Raw genomic sequence first — 21,333 nt, forward strand, 5'->3', positions numbered from 1 at the left:
ACATCGCAAAGCGACCTGTAGAGAACACTGTGTCCCAATCCAACAATTCAGGCTACTGGGTGTTTTGCCAAAGTTAAATTGCATGTTTCCATTATGAGGAAGTCAAACTTGCAGTTTCTGGCATATGTCATGGCTCCTACATTAGCATGGCCGCGTTAACACCAGTCAGGATCACATCACCGGCTGTGTCTAACTTTTTTTTTTGCTAGTAACTAACTCTTATACTCTATATAATTTAATGCGAGCACATGAATGTTGAAATGAATGAAAATGATCCTTACATTAGCCGTAATACAAATGAATTAAGCTCAATGCTTACCTGTTTAGGAGGAAATTAGTCAACTCATTGTCCTTTTAGGCTGTAAGCTGTCTCCATCTTTTAAATGCATCTCCAATATTTACCTGTGTTTTACCTCGTCTCTGGTTATGCAACAGTTTAGAAAGATGGCAAGTTTCTTTTTTTAGGGCGGGTAGAATGAATCTATCTCCATTGATCCCGATTGTTTGTTTGCTGCATGGCTGTACTACTTTGTGTTTTTACAGGTATATCTGGCAACCCGGCCCGGCTGTCAAAATAGGCAGTTGATACCAACACACAGGCCAAAAGACAAACGGAACGGAAATTTCAAAAAAGAGAAAATACTGGCTATAGCATTGTTGTCAGAAAACATAGTATTTCAGCTTAGCATGTTTCCTTAATATCTGATGACACATTGTGGTCATTTTTTGATTACATACAGTAAATATATTACATATTGCACCTTTAAATCCAGAATCGAATCCAGAGCTAAATCTTGAATCTTTCTTTTCTGTCTGTTTGTCTTGCAGTCCAGCTGCGAGTGTATGTTTGGCATGTCCCCTGTAGGTGGCAACGCTGAGTTTGGTTGTCAGCTGGTCTCTGCCTGCTCAGCGAACACCTGTGACCCCACAGCTGACTGTCAAACTAAACTGGATGGACAGCCCAGGTCAGACACACAAACACTTTGTCTGTCTTTTGCTCTCTAGAATTAGAGCTAGATCCAGATCTAGACACAGAACTAGACAAGGACTAGAACCAGAAGTAGACCCAGAGCCAGTTTCTTTGTTTTTCTTTGTCTTTCTCTCTTGCTCTCCAACAAGGCTTCTCTCTTTCTCTCTGTTGCTCTCTAGAATAAGACCAGATCTATACCCAAAATCCAAAATATATGGCACACACGCCACATGTCAGGCAATTATCTTGAAAATGCACTTCCGACTCAAGACTAGCCAATGTTAGACACTGTTACTCTATCTTTAGATTTTTGTCCGTTTGTCTGAATGTGTATGTATTGTTGTACAGTAGTGTCATTAGTTTCCCCCTCTATCTCAGGTGTGTGTGTGATGCGGGTCGGATTGGTGACGGATGGCGTTGCTATGGTAACCTGATGGAGCGGTTGATAGAGCTGGACAGGAGTGGAAGCCAGAGAGAAAATCTGACCGGCGCCGTCGCTATGTTTGGTAAAATAACCACAAATACACTGTAAAAAATGTTTGTTATACTAAACTGAACTGTTTCAGTCTTGTGAATCACTGGCTCAACATAAATTCAATTCAATTAGAATCCTTAAATTGGTAATATGACTAAAGACCAAATTATTATTTTTCTTTCTGGATTATATTTATGAAAGCACAATTACGACCAAAACTGTATTCATTAAAAAAAACAGTGACACCACAGACTTATGTCTTTAACATTATTTGTAAAATAAGACACGTCATTTTTCTACTTGCCTACGACCTTTGACCTTTGGTATATGTGTGTGTTTTCAGAGAAAGGCTGTTCACTGCTGCTGAGTCACAACGGACCATTCACAGCTTTCATCCCCCTGCTGAAAACCCCTCTGACTGTAGGTCATCTGTCTGTCTGTCTGTCTGTAGATAACGCCCTGACTGTCTATTTCACTCTACCTATCGCTTTGTTTGTCCACAAAAATGTCCACACCCTTTGGCGGCCACATTTCTTTTTAGCCCTAAGAGGCTGAAATTTGCCATGGGGGTCACGTGTGAGTTAGGGTTGTGTGTGTGTGTGTGTGTGTGTGTGTGTGTGTGAGAACAGCCATTGCCAATATGCGCTTGTTTTAATGATCTCGTCAACGTTCCTTTAGCACAGAAACACAGAAGTGCCCTGGATATTGTAACCATACTATAGATTGTTGAGTCTATGAAGCATTTCAGCTGTGAAATCAGCTTTTTGGCTCTAAAGAAGTGTCAATCAAAGCTGTTTAAAATTCAGTTGGAGACACAAAACCCATCACCATGGTTGGCTTAAAATAACTTCTCACACTTTACTACTTTTGTCTGAGGTGTTGCTCCTCCTTGCTGTAAGACATGTTCATCCAGTTTTACAAACGTTTCTCAACATCAGCGAGCTGCTTTGCACCTCTGATGCCTCGCTGTGCAGCAGGTTTCCTTTGAAAATGATTGAAATCAAGCTGCTTATCCTTTATTTGCAGCTGAACGTACTATAATGTCAACCCAAAAATGTAGCTAGATTTGTACCTAGGCCTCTGGAATTATAAAACATAATGAAAAAGCGACACACACGCACACGCGCACGCACACACACACAAAGAAAATTTAAATGAAAAACAAAGCTAACTGATGCAAAAAAATGAATTCATGCAGTGACTCAAAGGAAAGCGAGACCATATACAAAATCAGACAAAGCTACTGACCACAGGACCACACCAGAGGCTGCTGAGAGAGCCTCCACATGGCTATGGAGTGATCTGGGGTGCCTGATTAATTCTGGGCAAGGCACAAAGTTAAAAGACCCAAAACACCCTTTGAGCCTAGATTAAATCTCAGATGTATCTCAGAATAATTTGGGCCTTTCAGGGCTCGACATTAACTTTTTGAGGCACTTGTCCTTTGGACAAGTACATTTACGTTTCACTTGTCCATGCACAAAAGTCACTTGTCCGGGTAAAGATTTATCATTTTGTAATTTTGTTGTGTGTTTTGCTAATGCAGAATTCGAACAAACCGTTGAAATGCACACTGCTATCGCCACGAGTGACAGCTTTATTCGGCTCGTTTTCTGTGAACGATGTGGCGAGGAGGTAACATTAAGGCGGGGTTAGCAAGCTAACGTTAGCCAACTAACACCGGCTGGTTGGCTTGCTGGTTCCGCCATGCATTTATGCTGGATCGCTTCCAGAGAATGAGCTGAACAGCTAGCTAGCGGTCCGTCCGCTGCCTGGGTTTGTAGGGGAAAAAAATGATTTGTTTCAAATAACATGGCATTTTATTTTGTTTGAGTTTTAACTTGTCCAGTGGGGCAACTACATTTCTCTTCCACTTGCCCTACAAAAAATGTAGCCTTAATGTCGAGCCCTGCCTTTTATGTCTCTTTTCACTGTGAGTGACATGCCAAGTGAAATGTATTTTGTTGTTGCATCAGTTGGACTTCTGTTGGATTCCCTTCATTCACAGTTTGCAGCTTTGTTTAATCTTCCAGTTTTGAGCCTTTAAAACATTTGCGCTTTATATATTTTGGAAAAGAGAGAGTGCAGCATCTACAAGGTAGAAAATGAACAATAAATAGATTCCAGTGTATTGATCTACTCACCTACACTGTCCCTACAGGGCGTAAATGAGGAGCTGGTGTGTAAAAACCACCTGATCCTGGGTCAGCACCTCTACAAGGATTTGGAGGGACGTGACTTCAACCTGTATGGAGGAGCCACGTTGAGGAGCAAAGACAACAAGGTAACACAACTCTTTGAACTAGATAAGTTAATGACATAAACATAGGCAAATGGCAGAAGGGCCGATGAACTCTTGGGCCGATTTGGGCTGCTGGAAAAACATGTGGCAACACTGGAATTTCACACTAGCCTGTAAGTGCGCCTCATGCTGCTATAATCTCATGTGAATCTGTTTTTTGCAATTATAAAGTGAATAATGTCACCATCTGAAATTGGGCCGGTAAGGGACGGATTTGCCAGGGCCAAATTTTTGTCCCAGTCCGCCCCTGGACATAATGTAAAAACATATATAATGTAAAGATTTACAATGATTTGGAGTTCAGAGGACATTGTTTAGTTTTAATGTACTGATGTGACTGCAAACGCTTCATGTCTTTGACTTGCGTCTTAAAAAGTTAAAACCGTAGTATGAATGTTTAGCAGTCAGCGCAGCCAAACTGTAGATCCTGATGATGAAAAAGTCATCATGAGGTACAGTATACATGTTGAAACTGCCTAGATAGTTGAAGATGATCACAAGGACACAACACACAATCAATGACAATGGTTATTTTTTAACTTAATTTTATTGGTCCCATAATCAGGATAATCCAAAGAAAAATTTGGTCAAATTCCTAATTTTGTTGAAGTCAAGTCAATTGTATTTGTATAGCACAAAACCACTAACCCCATCATTTCGCAAGTGTTAGACAGTATTTTAAGTTCTAAAATTAAACATGCATTCACTGTTGTCTTATTTTGGAAAACATAAAAAAGATTTTGTTTGAAAAACATGTTTTAATGATTTAAAGAGTATATATGAATAGAACATTTCCATTCCCATACAAATTTTCCATTTGCATTATTTATTTAACGGTATAATATACAGTGCTTTCCTCAAAAAAAATGTATCGACTAATACAAAAGTAATCCCTCTCAATCATCACATATGTAATAGTCTATATCATATGTAATAGTCTATATTCCACCGGATGTCCCTCACCTTCCGCTTTCTTTGTGTTGCCAGCTTAAACTCTGGTGGATTCGGGAAACATCCTCCAAGCTAGAACCGTCAATGAAATGATATTGATCTCGAGTAAAATTCTCATCACACACTCGACAGCCATTTTTATTCCAGAGCTCGCCTCCTTACGTGCACATGTTCCACCAAAACAAGTTCCTTCCTGAGGTCTGGCAATGCGAGACTACATATGTAATGACCCACTAGAAGTGTGTGGTGGTGTCTGTAGCTGCAGAGACCCTGCCCTCTGCCTGGATCTTTTCTTCTTATTTCGGAGAGCCGGGACCATGGTCGGGACGCTTCTGGCCGTCAACAAAAAGCCTTTGGGCCCCATGTGGATGTGTAACCCCCAGCCAAAAACAGCGTTCTAATTTTCCAACCACCATTTGCCCTTTGTGTCTCATACTGACGCAAAACCTTAACTTGACACAGACACACAGAATACAGACAGAATGAAGCTCTGCATTCACTCATAATCCAACAATGCTGCGATAATGCCAATAATTGCCGATAATGCCAATAATTGCTTATAATCATCATATGTAAATATAACCTGGGGGTGTGGGTTAGGTATAAAATCCCTAATCACAGTATACACTATTTGATTTTGGGAAATCTCTAATGCAACACGAGTTAATTTCTTTGTGATTTTTGCAAAAAATGAATTGCCACATTGCTACCAAAAGTCATAGCACACCATTCCCAATACTGTATATCCTGCCATCCTAGTATTTGTATAATCTTAATAATATGTGCCTTGACAAACAAGCACACAACTTATGAAACTAAAATGATTGAGCTTCATCACATTGATCCAATAATCCTTTAAATCCAACACTGCCCTAATATGCAGCAGTATAACCAGTGGCCTAATACAACCAGAGATATTAATAAAAGACACCTTGGTAAATGGTCAAAAAAAATCTGTGACAGTTGATAGACTTCGTCTCACGGTACATATTGTCATATTGGTCACCCTATCTTATTAATCTCTAACTGTGATTCTCCTTCGCTGATAAAATCTTCAGTGGAAGGGGATTCTCAGTGTAAATGTACGGAAACAGGGTGCCAGTAAAAGTGTGTGTGAAGGTGTGTATGTGTGTGTTAGTATCAAGATTAAAGAAAGACAGCTTTCCATTGTCAAAGTCGAGATGAACTCTGATCCTCCGGAGCGGCTTCTTCACTGGCAGATCTTCCTCTGGATCTGACGTGCAGAACGCTGTGAATTTACCGTTCGAGAACAACATTCTCCACAATCCAGACTGAAGGCGTCCGTTTATCTGGATGTACTCGCCCAACATTCCCAGCTCCCAGTCCTTGTTGTCTCCAACCTCCACGCTCCAGCTGTGAGTCCCTGAGTTAAAGCCTTCCGAGCCCAGGACGGAGCAGGAGAATTTGATCCTCTCCGGGTTTTTTGGAAGCCCTTGTGGCTCTCCAGATCTCACACTGGTCAGATCTTCAGACACGACAAGTTCTGGGTCAGCAGTGTTAGGATCCAGAATCACAGGAGTGTAGGAGACCCTCTCCTCCATCTTGTTCCAGATGTTGAAGCTCAGGTTGCCCAGATGTTTGACCACGTCTATCAGAGCTCCTGAGATCAGCTGTGGATCATCCAGCAGGGGCCGCTGCTGGACTCTTTCCACTGCAGCCTTGTAGTTCTGCAGGAAAGAGACGTCTTCAGCTCTCAGCCTCTCCTCTGTGGCTCTGACTGTGTCTGAAAGAGCTGCTATCTCTCTGCTCAGAGCCTCAATCTTCTCCTTCATCCTCTGACTCTTCTGCTCCTCTTCCTCCCTCAGAGCACAGATCCTGGCCTCCTCTTCCTCTTCTAGAAACCGGCGAAGCTTCTTAAACTGCTCCCTAATCTGCTTCTCTGTGTGTCCGGCCTGGACCTTAATGTGTTTTGCTGTTTGATCACAGTTTCCTTTAACTTCTTTAAAGAGCTTCAGTTTCTCCTGTAAGGGCTTCAGGGATTTCTGGAGCTCCTCTTTGTGATCCTGTGCAGCTTCATCAATGGGTCTGAATCTGTGGTTATGGTGAGTTTTTGAATCTCTGCAGATGACACACACAGGTTGCTGATGGTCCAGACAGAAGAGTTTGAGTTTCTCAGAGTGCAGACTGCAGAGAGTCTCAGACCCTGCTGAACCTCTCTTTCTTTCTTTCTTCAAAAGGAAGGTATCACACAGGTTCTTTAATGCAAGATTACGAGGCGGATCACTCTTTGAGGATCTTCTCTTACAGCATGGACACTCACGTATTTGTTTCCCCCTCCACCATTTCTGCAGACAATCTTTACAGAAGCTGTGGCTACATGACAGAACAACAGGGTTTTTGAAGATGTCATAGCAGACAGGACAGGAAAGATCCTCCTCTGATCTGGAAGACATTTTGTCTCTGAGTGAAGCTGAAAACAGCAAGCAGAACGGAACGTCAGTCAGTCTAGAAATTTACTTTCACTTTGAGTTGTGCCTCGCCCAGGTGATTATATGAAATTAGTAGCAGGTTGAAGTTCAAGTTTTCACTATACCAGTAATTCCAGTGTTCCCAGTGTTCCCACCTGCAGCTGTCCTCTCAGTGGACGTGATACTTTTGATGCTAAGATGAATATTATTGTCTGCCTGTCTGTCTCAGTGTGCGTCTCCTCTCAGGAACACAAAATGATAAGCTGTTTCCTGATTGTCTGTGTTGAGTCAGCGAGGGGGTGGAGCTTTGTCAAGCCTTTTCTCCTGACTGCCAAACAGCTAGAAACCCCCTAAGTGGGCCCCCTTCTAGCAGCTAAAAGGGGGCCCATTCAGGGGGGTTTATGGGCAGCAGGTGGTGCACTGTATAGTTTAGTATAGTATAGGGTTTATGGTTTAAAGGGGTTTATAGTACTCCTTGCAAAACGTGCCAATATGTGTGGCCATCAGGGGCCCCTTTTTCTGGGGGGCCCCAAGCATTTTCCTGGTTTGCTTCTTCTGATGGTGCGTCTCTGTTTTTGGGGAACAAAAGCGTTCATTAAGAAAGTTACATTGTTTATTTCATTTTATTTATTTCATTTATTAGGATCCCCATTAGCTTTAGCCGAAAGCAGCAGCTATTCTTCCTGGGGTCCACACCAAACACAACACTCTATAAATGACAGTACACAATCACAAAACTGATTTCACCACCTCCACCACAAAAACAACAACAATGCACAAAACACAATACAACACAGGACCCAGCTTTAGTCAGTGAAAATCTTGGCGCTTCCTGTGAGGATGACACACAAAATCATGAAGCGTTTACACTAAAAGATGTTTTTTCTCGATTTGTTTGTAGCAATATTTGTCTTTTGGTAAAACAGAGTCTCTGGCGGCAGTCAGTCTGCAGAACCCTGAAGCCCCACCCTTGCTGCTGCACAGAGCGGTCCTTACGGTTTATTCCAAGTTTATTAATATTGAACATGTCACATATGCACCTGGACCAAATTTAACACTGTGCACGTCCTTGGGTACTCAGCTATACACCTGCAAAGTGAAAAAACGATTTATCATGATGGAGTACGAAGGATGAGTTGAGCAGTCTTACAGCTGAGGAAAGAAGCTGCTCTGTATTCTGTTGGTACAGTGGGCCGCGACGGTCCTTCAAAGGTGGGGCAGACTTGGCAGCTGACTCTGTTGGCGAGATCAAAGCAAACATTAAAGGTGTTAAGCTCATCTGGCAACAGCCTAAACCTGGATTCTTATTTTCCAATGTTTAAGAAATCGCAGAAAGTCTCAATAACCATGTCACTTAAGTACACATAAACACACTGCTTATCTCTGTCTGATTGATGTAGAGGTTCATCCTGATGGACAACCCCAGCAGACTGTACACCGTCATCCAGGAAGACCTCCCAGCAGCCAATGGGATCATCCACATCATTGACCGGCCAATCACAAACACACTTTCTGACAGGCCTCTTCGTGATGAGCAGGTGAGTTAAAGGGTCACTTTACCAAAAACTCCACACTGAGGTTAACACAATTTTTTGTTTTGCCTTAACTGAGCTAGAGTTGTCGCTAACTTGGGGGCTAACACCCTTCACTTTAATCAGCAGGTGGCAAGCAAGACACTGGAACTCTGCTTGGGTCTGGAGAAGTTGTACTGTAGCATTTATTCAACGAGAAATAGCCTAAACTGTACACACACTGCACTGCTACATTTACAGCATGTGTCTCTCTCTCTCTCTCTCTCTCTCTCTCTCTCTCGACCTTGACACACACAACATACCTTCAAGGAGTTTGCTACTGGTATAACACATTTAAGTTTTAATATTCACATCATCTTTAAAAGAAATGACCCAATGCGGCGGAAAACCTTTTTATGTCCAGTTAAATGTATACCAGATGATTCCCTGCTAACTGCATTAGGGTTATTAAAACAATGCAGTCTACATAGCAGCCTATGAAAGTAAATGTCAGTCATTTGATTATCTTCTTCTTGTGTCCAGTTTGCTGATAAGACTATCGGAGAGATTCTGACTAAGGATGAAAAATACAACCGCTTCCTGTCTCTGGTTGATGTGAGTATTTTGTTCTGGCCAATAACATGCAGATGTTTGGTTTTATCCCCACATGAGAAGAAATCAGTTGAATGTTATTGATCAGTAAGATGAAGCAGTCCTGATTCTTCTCTCCTGAACAGTGATTGTCCAATCATAGCTTAGCAACCACAACTAGTCACAGCAGGTCCGTCAGTCTTTCAACTCCTTCACATGTTGAAGCAGACTGCATGGTGTAGGAACGGAGATAGGCAGCATTTAAAGAGTTTTGAGGTTCATGTCTTTTTAAAAAAAACAAAACAGAAACATAATAGCGTAAGTGCAAAAGTGTAAGGAATTAGTTCATCTGCTAACGTTAACATGCCTGACAGTAGTAATATAGTGTTATTTTTAATGACAATAATATCTTATGCCATACCTTATTTTCATTTTTTTTTAATGATATCATGTATGAACATAAGTTTTACAAGATCCTTGTTTCAAAGGAGTCATCTGGAAACATTAAACACTCAGGCTTAGGGCCCTAACCGACATGTTTAGTAGCAACACAGACAGTGTTTTCAACCAACTCATGGAGCTACTGTGACATTGCTTAATTAGCTAGCTACAACTGATAACTGCTTTTTTGTTTACTTCTATCTGAAATCAAGGACTCATTGTTTCAAAAATAAAATAAATAAATTTCAAGGGTAAATCTGCCACTGTTATCATTTTAAATTGCATAGATATAGTGCATTTTATAAAATATTCAGACCCCTTCACTTTTTTTTACATTTTGTTATGTTGCAGCTTTATGTTAAAATTGTAATCTTTGTTGTAATGGCTGCCAAATGTGCTTCAACTAAATACTGAGTTAAGGGTCTGAAATCGTATGTCAATGTGATGTTTCAGGGTTTTTTTGCACAAATTTGCACAAAATGTAATTAATATAAATGATGATTTAAGACTGCAACATTATAAAATGCACTGTATAAGCACTGTATGTAGTAACTAAGGGGAGGCGGTGCTTAGCAAACAGTCAACTGCCAGACAAGTTGGAACCAGTAGGCTACTTAATAGGAATTGTTACATAACAGTCGGCTCTGATCAGAGTGTGTGTGTGTGTGTGTGTGTGTGTGTGTGTGTGTGTGTGTTTGTAGAACTGTGGGTCACCACCCCCCTTGCATGGTCCAGGGCCAATGACTGTGTTCGTCCCCACCAACCAGGCTGTGGACAAATCCAGAGACGGCAGCATCTTGTACATGCTTCATGACGTAGGTGTAAATAGTACTTATCGTTTAATTTGTTTTGTGTATTTGGGACCACTAAGGTCTATATAAGAGAGACTTCAGATACAGTATTAGGGGACCACTAAGGTCTATATAAAAGAGACTTCAGATACAGTATTAGGGGACCACTAAGGCCTATATAAAAGCATCCAAAGAGCACCATGTCATGGGACCTTTAAATGATAAAGAAGATGAAAACCGTTAACTCTTTAACTTCCTGACACTGTCTGTGCCTCTCAACCCCAAAACCATTGGTTCCTATTGAAGATATCAATCTCAAGAAATGGCTCACCAATATCTCGTTTATTTAAAAAAAAAATAAGGCTTAGTAATTTCCGAACATAATGTCAGCAGCCACCCCAGCTACCAATTGTTAGCATTTCTTTTGCTATCATTATGCTTATGTGAGGATTATCAGGATTTTTTAATGATATTCTGCTCTTTTTTACAAGGCCAAACATAAACTTCAGGAACTCATCAGACACCATGTTTTCTTCCGGGCTGTGGTAAGACACACACGCTCCCTCCATCAATTTATCCATCCATCAGTTTTCCCTTCCAACTTCTTTCATCCTTTTTGTCTTTTTTACTCTGCTTGCAAAGAAGGCGTAGAAAGAAATGCTTTTCTGTCCAACCCGTTGGTCCAGAGCAAGATATGTCATAATCTAACAGGCCACATCTACACGTATTATTCTTTTGTAGGCAAATTGTCCTATTTCCTGATCACATTCCTGCTCTTCAGAGCATAAACCCTTTAGATTTAATGCCCCCATGACCTTTCCTTTAATGCCACCATCAGGACAAACTTTACATTTTTAGTTCCTCTGCTGTTGAGGCACTAAGAATATTGTTTTTTCTGTCCAACATGAACGTTTTTGTTGATGATTATTTTGTGTCTGTAGCTGACAGTCGACGAGTTGGCTACTCTCCCTCAGATTCAGACGTTGGCCAATCAGATTGTCACCATCACTGTGTCCAATGATGTAAGTGTCTCTGATTGGTTCTTCACTCATAATGTGACTTGTTTCCTGACTAATTTACTGAAACATTAGCAGTTGCCATTAACACTAGGTTCCCCCCCCTTCCCTCTCCAGGGTGAGATCCTACTGGGCGAAAAGGGCGTCCGTCTGGCGAGCACCAACATTATGGCGTCCAACGGGATCATCCATATGATTGAGGGGCTTCTGTACCCGCCATCCATTCTCCCCATCCTGCCTCATCGCTGTGATGTCATCGAGAGCAAGATCACCGTGGTGAGCAACGGGAGGCAGAGAGTCAAATCAAACTCTGACAACAACAAACAAACAGTAACACACACAGACTCTGAATCAAACTCAGTGAGAGCTGCAGAGTTAACAGGCCAATTAATTATAAGATTTGTCTAGTCTTTATCGACGACGTTTAATTTCTGGGATTGTTCAGGTGCCACCGGAAAATCCGCAAAATGTCCCTAATTTTGGGCCTGATGTCTGTTACCTTCCGCTTTCTTTGTGTTGGCATTTTATGAGGATTTCTGAGGACTATGGTTAACTGCTCCTCAGATCTCTGCAGGGTAAATCCAGACAGCTAGCTAGACTATCTGTCCAATCTGAGTTTTCTCTCACACGACTAAAACAACTTTTGAACGTACTCTTTTTCCACCAAAACAAGTTCCTTCCTGAGGCTATTTTGCAGCGGCAGCGTTGCTCCACCCGGCACTTAGTGCCTCCCAAGACGATTGTGACTGGTTTGAAGAAATGGCGATAAACCAGAGCATATTTTCCTCCCATCTCAGAATGCTGTGTGGACTAGCCAGACCCTCCTCCGCCGCGCTGTGGAGGAAGGTCTGGCAATGAGAGACTAAAATTTGTCTAACAGTAGCTAACTAGCTCACAGTGGCTAACGTTTTAATTTTTTATTTATTTTATTTTACACACACTGTTGTCAGATTAGGCTTTTTTTTTGCCTAGTTCAGCTACATTTTATTTGATTGGACAGGTTAAAATGGTTTTAGGGTGCTTGTGATAATTTTTTCACCATTTTGGCGTTTTCAACTGCTGAGCAGTATGTCCTTTATGTCCCTTACCGGATAACGTATTTTAAGATGGCGCATGAATATGGAGCGTCTACCCCCAGTTCATGCAAATGTAAAATTTCAAGCCAATAGGAATACTTGGAATTGATGGTGGTGGTAAATATTCATGAAAAAGGACAAGTTTGTGAACAGGCAACACAGATTTTGATAATGAACAACTAAACACATTACACACTGGGACTTTAATGTGACGTCATTCAAAAACAAATTGGTGGATATAACTTTTCATGATGTAACGCTGCATTTTGGGTCCGCCTAAACTTGTACTAATAAACAGAATACTAGAGGCACTTCTTAGGAACAAACACTGTTTATTTTGCTTCTTGCTCAGCCACACAACATAACGGGAGGCTTTGAGGGACTGAACTCCTTTACCAGCACCATAGTCTAACCAATTAAGTATGTCACACTGTTACTGAAGTGTTGACTGTTGTCTAGACGCAGCTTGCAATCATTTCAGACATAACAGAAAAGTATTTCATACAATTCATGTGTTGGATGGACAAAAAAACCCATATTATAAACCAAATAAAAATGGGCTTTTAAAAAGTGTGCACATCTGTCAAGGATTGTAACTCTAATCCATCTACCAGGTACGTCTAACTGACCACTTTAACATGTCAGCAGTGAAAGCAATAGTTGTCATAGACAAATTAGACTTTAATCCGCATCACCAGATTTACAATCAATCACACAGAGAGATTAAACAGGCCGATAGAAGCTTAAAGCTAACGTTTTCATTTCTTTTTGTGTGTTTTCAGAGTCCATGTGTTCACTGCAGTTACCTCTATGAGACCGAATGTCCTGATGGCACCACTGAAATGGTACAAACATATCATTATCACTGCAACATTTCTATTCTATTCTGTTCTTTTCTACAGAGCCCCCAGAGGGGTCATGCTGTAGACAATCAAATATTGATGTGTCTGAATGAATGATGAAGTCTGTGCAAACGGATACATCGCAAGTCAGTTTGACAATCCATGAGCAGAGATGAATGAACTGTAAGGTAAAAAAACATATGGATGAGCTTTCAGTAAAATTGTGTTCATGTGAACAATAACACTTGTGATGTGACCTTTGACCTTCAGAATAAAAGGTTTGAGGGTTAGAAAGTGTTATGGTGATGTATTTTATTATTTATCTCCACTGAATGAAAGCACAAATTATAATTTGTGTCAGAAAAATAAAATACTGTCCTCTCAGAGTGACAGCCAGCCAATCAGAACAGAGTATAACTTATACACTGACAGCTCTAGCAATCAAAAAGGAATTGTGCAACAGTACAGAATATGGGAATTTAGATTATTTTCTGAAAATTGAATACTGTATTACATTCTTCTTTTGAAAGAATTATAATTCCCTGCTTTTGTTCTGATTGCCAGATCCATATTCCAGAAGCCTTGCTTTAAAAGTTCAGCTAAATCATGCCTTCAGTTCAGCATTTTCTGCACAGATTTTACCACAATACTTTTTTAACCAATGACACCTGGTGGGTGATATGGACGAGAACAGAAAGCTAACAAATCTGTGTGTTTGCTCTCCAGGACAGTCATCAGATCGGCTGTGAATACGTCACGTCCCCCCTCAGGCCGACACTCAGTACAGGCTGCGCCAAATTCTGCAACGCCACTAGAAAGGTGAGTTTTATTTTTAGCTTCATTCATCTAGATTTCTCGCAAGAGCACAATTTGAATTTGCTCAGCGAGTCACTCTGGCATTGAGTAATGATGCTCATTAACTATGCCCTTGTAGCTGAGCTGCACCAATCACATCGGTGTATCTGATATAGGCGGGCCAGAGGCGAGCTAAACAGATAACGACAGTTTAATCTACCAGTTAGCTCCGCTGGTAGCTAAGCGTTTGGGGCTCTGGATACGTCACCCTGTGTATTGTTGTGATTGGTTGTAGTGTTATCCAATTGCGTGCAGTGCGATTTTCAAATGAGTGATCGGTGCCGCCCCTCGATTTGGGCCATTTTCATCACTCAATGCCAGACCCTTAATCTTTCGGATTTGGATCTGGAATTCCAGGTTATACTAATGGTGCCTTCACATCACTGTGTTCCTTCCTCTTGCTGTAGAACAGGCAGAGACTCTAACAGAGTTTCAGAGATCACTGGTTTTGACATTTACTGACACTTTCACAAATGGTAGAACCCGGTGGAGCTGGACATTTTTGTTTTTCACTCTCTTCTTGTTCCCTTAGATTGGTGTTAAAATGGAGAAAAATTTAGTTCAGAATTTTGAAAAACACAACCATGTTCAAGTTATTTTTAGTGAAAATATAGTGTCTGTTGATTTCTGCCAGCCGTTGCACAGCTTCAGCATTGTCCCAGACAGACATATGGACAGGAACAGGTGAATGCGTCCTGAGCCGCGCTCTAGACAGCATAACTCAAACTCAGTGCTTCAGTTTACATTAACTGTGTCGGGCTCGGGTCAGGTTCAGACCTAAACAGATTGTCTATTGTGTGTGGGTCGAGCTTGGTTACTACTCTCTCGTTGGAACTGAAGTATGGGGCCTGTGCCTCAGTTCACTCTGACTATGGTTACTCCCATGCTCTGGTTCCACAGTCTCCTTCCACAGAACGTCATCCTCGATGCCTGGAGGCTTGCTATTTGGCACCATCTGTTGACATGTATAAGTCTAGACCCCGAATATAAGACCGCCCCTACTTTTTTATACGTATTTCCAGGAAAGAAAACACAGTTTATATTCGGGCCAATACGTTAGTTACATAGAAACAGAGAAATACAAAATGAATCCTTTAGTGACCACCTACCAATCCCCTTTGCACAAATCAGAAATGTCACTAGAATCTCACTGAAATCTAGAGGACATGATAGATGAAAAAAAGATTAGATGACAATTTGGCTATAATCAATATTTTTGTATTACAAAAGAAAGAACAACATGATTACTTGTATGTGAATAGGGTCACTCGTAATAATGAAACCAAAGATTTTTATCACTCTCTACCGAACTTTAACATGTTTTTTCAGTCCATTGTTTTTGTCTTTGCTCACAACAACTAGAGGGAGAGCATGGTGTGACCACAACCAGAAAGTTAGAAAAAGAACAACACACCAATTTCTAAAAGACCCTACTGACACAGAGTCGATGGTTTTACTGTGTAGATCCCAGCAGTCAAATGGTGAAATAGTCCTAATCTTTAAAGTGTGTGTGTGTATGTGTGTGTGTGTGTGTGTTTGTTTGTTTAACAGGTAGCACAGTGTTGTAAAGGTTTCTATGGTCCGGACTGTAAACCCTGTATTGGAGGATTCCAGCATCCCTGCTACGACAAAGGAACGGTGAGCGAAAAACAAACAACTCTCACTAGAGCATTTGTCAGCTGATGTTTTATTTTTATTTTTTTCAATTTTATTTTGTTTACTACATGCAGTGTTTTGACGGTATCCACGGCAACGGCTCGTGCAGCTGTCAGCCAGGCCTCAGGGGTGTCGCTTGTCACATCTGCGCGGATCCATCCAAGCATGGAGCCAACTGTGATGAAGGTTACCGCTCCGCCGCATTTGGAGAGCAACTTAACACTTTAACGTTCACATTTGTCCGAAATCACTCTCTCTTTCTCTTCATTCGCTACTTCTTATATAATAGACACTCAGTAGTTAACTCTATAGGGAGTGGCAGATTGAGATTTCAGACACCTGTTAATCATTATTGTTTAGTGTCTTGTCACTGACAGCTGTAGAGTCTCACAACGGTAATTGTCAAATTAGTGTCCATGGCATTGTCCATGCCATGGACACTACTTTATTTGTTCCATTGTATACCGTATATTTGAGGGCATTATATACTGCAGTGGATACATTTACAAACTCAGAATGTGGACACTCAAATAAAATAGGGGACAGTAAATATAGTGCACTAGTAAATAGGGAGTGATTTTGGGCACGGACTAAAAGTCTAGAGCCATGCTAATGACTTGTTGTATCTGTACTTAGGCACAGCAGTGCTCTGAGCTAAATGCTCACAATGATATATGCATATAGCTTATAGGCATGTTAGCATGTTCACCATCTTACTGTAGCTTGTTAGCATGCTAACATTTGCCAATAAGCACTAAACACAAAGTACTGTACAGCTGAGGCTGATGGGAATGCCATTAGTTTTCGGTTACATGGTTAATAACCAAAGTATTGGACAAACTAAAATGTTGACCTAATGATGGAGATGCTGTGTTTTGCATGGTGTGACATTATTCCACTAATACACACTGACTAACCTGAAATGATCACACAGTGTGTGTTTGTGGTTCTTCAGAGTGTCGCTGCATGCATGGTGTGTGTGATAACCGTCCAGGCAGCGGTGGTGTGTGTCGGAGAGGATCCTGCATGGAGGGATACTCCGGAGAAAACTGTGACAAGACGGCCACACCCTGCAACTCTGACGGACTGCATGAACACTGTCACATCCACGCATACTGTACACAGACAGGACTGCAAACTATGTAAGATACTACTATTACTACAACTGCCAGTGTTCATTTTATCTCCTGATTTACCTTTTACCGATTTGGCGTCGTGGCTGGTGTAATCCCATGACAAGATGGTCTCTAGTTTTGATCTATTGTTCTTTTAATAAAAAAGTGTGTTATTAGTTTGAGTCACATTTTAGTAATTGTATTAATGTTAGTTTTAGTCAACACATTTTGGTCTTTAGTTTTTATCTGTACATTTTTGGTCCAGACTGAAATATCTCAACAGCTATAGGATGAATTGCCATGGCATTTTGTACAGACATTCATGGTTTCCAGAGCTTCCCCTAGCACCACCATGTGGTTCACATTTTTGAACTGGACAAAATATCTGTTTATTCAGTCCTTTGGTCAACCTCAGCTGTGCTTTGTGTTTTGTGCCAGTTGGCACATTTAGCATGGTTACATACTAAATATCAACATACCAGCATTATTGTGAGCATGTTGGCATTTAGCTTAAAGCGCGACGCGGGGCGACATAGGGCGACGTAGGTCGACGTTGGGCGACATAGGGTGACGTGAGGCGACGCCACAGTCGGCCTTCGTTGCCACTAGTTCTTGGCTGTCTGCTTGGTATGTCAGGGCCTTAACAGACATAAACAATAAACTGCTTGTTGTCTTAAAGCATCTAAGGTGTAGGCTTCACTTCCTGCCAGGCAGATTTCTCAGAGTGCAGGTCAAGGCACCACTTAAAGTCTTTTCATGGGAAAAGATGCTCGCAGAGAGACCTGTCCGTCACCATGAGAACACTGTGGTGATGTCAGTTTGGACAACGAGAAAGCTGGGTGTGACCCTGTCGTTCTTACCAAACATGGCAGAGGTAGCTTTTGTAGATTCCTTCTGTACAGCATCAAGACGATCTCCCACCTGGACCACTGCAGCTTCTTCCTCTCTGATGTGTAATCAGGGAGGCCATTCTTCAGTGGTTCCTGCAGCAGGGGTTCACAGGTGATCATCACCAGCCACTCTCCTGTTAGTTCAACAGCTGCTGAGTTTGTTCATCAAAAATCTATGTTTGTGTGTGCTCCACCAGGTGTTTGTGTAGGGATGGATATGAGGGTGATGGTCACTCCTGTTCTCCCATCAACCCCTGCCTGAAAAACAACAGAGGAGACTGCGACACCAACGTAAGACTCACTGCTTAGAGAAAGAAATATAGGAGCACAGTAATATAACAGAAAACACAGAACATTTTTCAAGTATGCACTTCATTAACAAACTTGCATCTCTCGTTTTTACAACCCAATCAGATGAAACCTATAGATGTATAATAATTAGGTTGTCACGATACCAGAATTTTAAACTTCGATACAATGCTAGTATGAAAAAATACGATACACGATACCTCTTTCGATAACCACAGAAAAAAGGGAAAAAAGTTCTAAGCACACAGATTATATATATATATTAACAACCTGATCTTTTTTTTTAGAAGAATAAATTGGGTATCTGGTAACTGGATAGGCGGTGTATAGTTTGGGTGTTTTATTATTTTTTTTTTTAGATACATTTTTTGTATTTAGGACACACAGAACATACAAATACAATTGAACAAGAACAAAGTAATGCCTGGATGAATTCATCACCCGATATCAAATATATAATATTAATAAACTGCTAGTTTCTGTGGTGGGTTGTTGTAAACCATTTAATATTTACATATTTACAACTTACAGTAGGACATTATAAAACTGAAGACTACCTGTCTCTCTCTCTCTCTTCCTCTCTACAGGCAGAGTGTGCGTATGTGGGTCCAGGTAACGCGTCATGTGTGTGTGTTGAGGGTTGGACAGGTGACGGGAGAGTGTGTGTTGAGATCAACAACTGTCAGCTGGAGAGTCGAGGAGGCTGCAGCGCCAACGCCGACTGTAACCACATCGGACCTGGACAGGTCAGTCACTAACAATTAATGATGGACATTAAGCATTAGTTAATATTCATTCAACTAAACAGCTAGTAATGTACTAAAAAAAGTAATTGTCTTACTAAAGGTCAACTGATACTGTCAGTGTTCAATTAAATTTTATGTTTTGTGTAAAATCATAACAGAAGTTATCTCAGGAGAGAGAGAGAGAGAGAGAGAGAGAGAGAGAGAGAGAGAGAGAGAGAGAGAGAGAGAGAGAGAGAGACAATATCTAACTATATAATTATAGCAGTGGGTATAATAAAATGACATGATGAATAGTGGCAATTATACTAATAGTAAAGATAATTGAACTTTGACTAATAATAATAGTAGTAGCAGTGCAGGGCATATCAGGGCGTTGAGCAGGACCACAGCAGCAGCTGCAGCCACGATCCAGGTGCCACCACAATCCAAGGAAAGGCAGGAAAGCATGAGGACTCCGGGGAAGAAGCTACGTTAGTAACATGCATTTATGTAACATGATCCCAGATGGAGAGAGAGAGGAGGAAAGAGGAGCTCAGTGTGTCATAGGAAGTCCCTCGGCAGTCAAAGCCTATAACAGAATAACTAAGGGCTGGTCCAAGGCAAACCTGAGCCAGCCCCAGCTGTAAGCTTCATCAAAGAGGGGAGTTTTAAGCTTATTCTTAAAGGTGCTGTAGGTAGGATTGTGAAGATCCAGGACTTAGCCAAACAATTTGAACATCGACAACTTCTCAGTCCCTCCCCCCTTTCTGCTAAAGCCCAAAACTGTCTCCTAAGCCCCTCCCCCCACAAGGGAGAATGAATGCATGAGCAGTGATGGACATGCAGTTAGACTCTCCCCCTGGCCCTGATTGGTGCATCTGAACAGGGAGCGGTGGATTTTTACAAATCGCACTACAGGCTGTAGGTGGTGCCAGAGGAGCCGGATTTTTTTTTAAATGACCTGCTTCATGTAGTTCTACTCGAACATAGGGTCAGTTTCAGCAAATATGACAAAGTTAGTTTTATAAGTCTTATCTACTGCACCTTTAAATGTGGAGACGGTGTCTGCCTCTTGAACCGAAACTGGGAGCTGGTACCACAGGAGAGGATCATTGTAGCTGAAGGCTCTGGTTCTCTTGTGCTTTTGGAGACTCTAGGAACCACGTAAACCAAGTAAATCTTGATGTTTGAACTCTTCTGTCTCACACTTATATTTTAACAAATGTAACCATCCACATCAACTCAGGGAGATTTGTGTCACTACGCTATCCTCAGTGCAAGCCTATTCTCTTTTTATTGTCATCATCTTGTATTGTAACTAGTTACTAATCAGCTTCCTGAGCGTTCATTTATGTGTGTGTCTGACTTGTCTGTGTGGCTGCAGAGTGAGTGTGTTTGTAAGACAGGTTACATGGGGGACGGTATCATGTGTGACCTCATTAACCCCTGCCTCAAGAAGAACGGAGGCTGCCATGACCTGGTAAACACACACACACACACACACACACACACACACACACACACACACACACACACACACACACACACACACACACACACACACACACACACATATACACAAAGAAAAAGAAGAAAAACTTTCAAATAAGCTTCAATTTTTACATTTTTATTTCAAATGCTTATCTCTGAGTACAAACATTCATAAACATACAATGTATGATCTCTGCTGCTGAGACTTTTGCCTCCACCTTATTGGTGATAAATGTTCAAATGATCAAAGCACCAAAAGTTACAGCTGAAACAATGGCCTGTCTACATCTGTGTAGAGATAGACATTTTCTTGGTTGATAATAGTTATCAACTCTTACAATTACTGTTATGTCTGTGGAGTAACTAGGACATTGTTTCTGGAGAATACATGTTGCTTTTAAGTTTTTTTAAAAGTCATTTTCAGACTTGTGTAGATTAAAGTTGAGATGTTTCTTCATCTGAAGACTTTGATGTGCAAACATGTTTATTTGTGTTACTAGTGACAACTAATTTATAAAAATATGAGAACAGAGAATTGGTAATTGTTGTGTAATTAGTGCTGTCTAAGTAGGTTATATTCATGTCCCATGATCCCTATCTGCTGCACACTCTGTCAGGCAAAGTGTGAGCGCTCTGTGGAGGGTGGAGCTCACACCTGTACCTGTCCTGACGGCTACGCTGGAGACGGAACCATCTGCTACGCATCGTTACTGGAGGTAAGTTTTCAGGACCAGAATTTTGCAGGGATAACCCAATCAAGTTTTTTTGGCCAAGTCTGATCCATTACTCATATCTACATAGCAGCAGCAGATATAAAATGTGGATTAAATATGTAGCTGACACATTGAAATCAGCTGTTTCCTGACTTTGGCACATCAGATTTTACACAAGCTTCAT

At 41.2% G+C, this 21,333-nt stretch overlaps 2 protein-coding genes across 5 annotated transcripts in view; one reads left to right on the top strand and one right to left on the bottom strand.

Moving 5' to 3' along the window:
* The window catches only part of stab1 (stabilin 1), a 108,592-nt gene that overhangs the window by 12,890 nt on the left and 74,369 nt on the right, over positions 1-21,333 (top strand). For all 3 annotated transcript variants that reach the window (XM_078249222.1, XM_078249221.1, XM_078249220.1), the window contains exons 9-27: positions 829-965; positions 1,349-1,476; positions 1,789-1,865; positions 3,607-3,729; positions 8,528-8,665; positions 9,182-9,253; positions 10,372-10,485; positions 10,953-11,006; positions 11,403-11,483; positions 11,595-11,753; positions 13,336-13,398; positions 14,122-14,214; positions 15,802-15,888; positions 15,981-16,092; positions 16,862-17,048; positions 18,109-18,202; positions 18,808-18,966; positions 20,330-20,425; positions 21,054-21,152. In XM_078249222.1, the coding sequence (XP_078105348.1) occupies positions 829-965; positions 1,349-1,476; positions 1,789-1,865; positions 3,607-3,729; positions 8,528-8,665; positions 9,182-9,253; positions 10,372-10,485; positions 10,953-11,006; positions 11,403-11,483; positions 11,595-11,753; positions 13,336-13,398; positions 14,122-14,214; positions 15,802-15,888; positions 15,981-16,092; positions 16,862-17,048; positions 18,109-18,202; positions 18,808-18,966; positions 20,330-20,425; positions 21,054-21,152 (2,073 nt within the window). The remainder of the gene's footprint in view (positions 1-828; positions 966-1,348; positions 1,477-1,788; positions 1,866-3,606; positions 3,730-8,527; positions 8,666-9,181; positions 9,254-10,371; positions 10,486-10,952; positions 11,007-11,402; positions 11,484-11,594; positions 11,754-13,335; positions 13,399-14,121; positions 14,215-15,801; positions 15,889-15,980; positions 16,093-16,861; positions 17,049-18,108; positions 18,203-18,807; positions 18,967-20,329; positions 20,426-21,053; positions 21,153-21,333) is intronic.
* On the bottom strand, positions 4,273-7,404 carry LOC144517234 (E3 ubiquitin-protein ligase TRIM35-like). 2 transcript variants are annotated; one of them, XM_078249224.1, is made up of 2 exons: positions 7,283-7,404; positions 4,273-7,129 (listed from the first exon to the last, which is right to left on the bottom strand). In XM_078249224.1, the coding sequence occupies exon 2, from the start codon at positions 7,110-7,112 to the stop codon at positions 5,721-5,723; it is 1,392 nt and encodes a 463-aa protein (XP_078105350.1). In that variant the 5' UTR covers positions 7,113-7,129; positions 7,283-7,404; the 3' UTR covers positions 4,273-5,720. The 2 variants fall into 2 exon arrangements, with proteins under 2 accessions (XP_078105350.1, XP_078105349.1); XM_078249223.1 differs by having other exon boundaries at positions 7,253-7,404.

Source organism: Sander vitreus, chromosome 4 (genome assembly GCF_031162955.1).
Source record: "Sander vitreus isolate 19-12246 chromosome 4, sanVit1, whole genome shotgun sequence".
In the NCBI taxonomy this organism is placed as follows: Eukaryota; Metazoa; Chordata; class Actinopteri; order Perciformes; family Percidae; genus Sander; species Sander vitreus.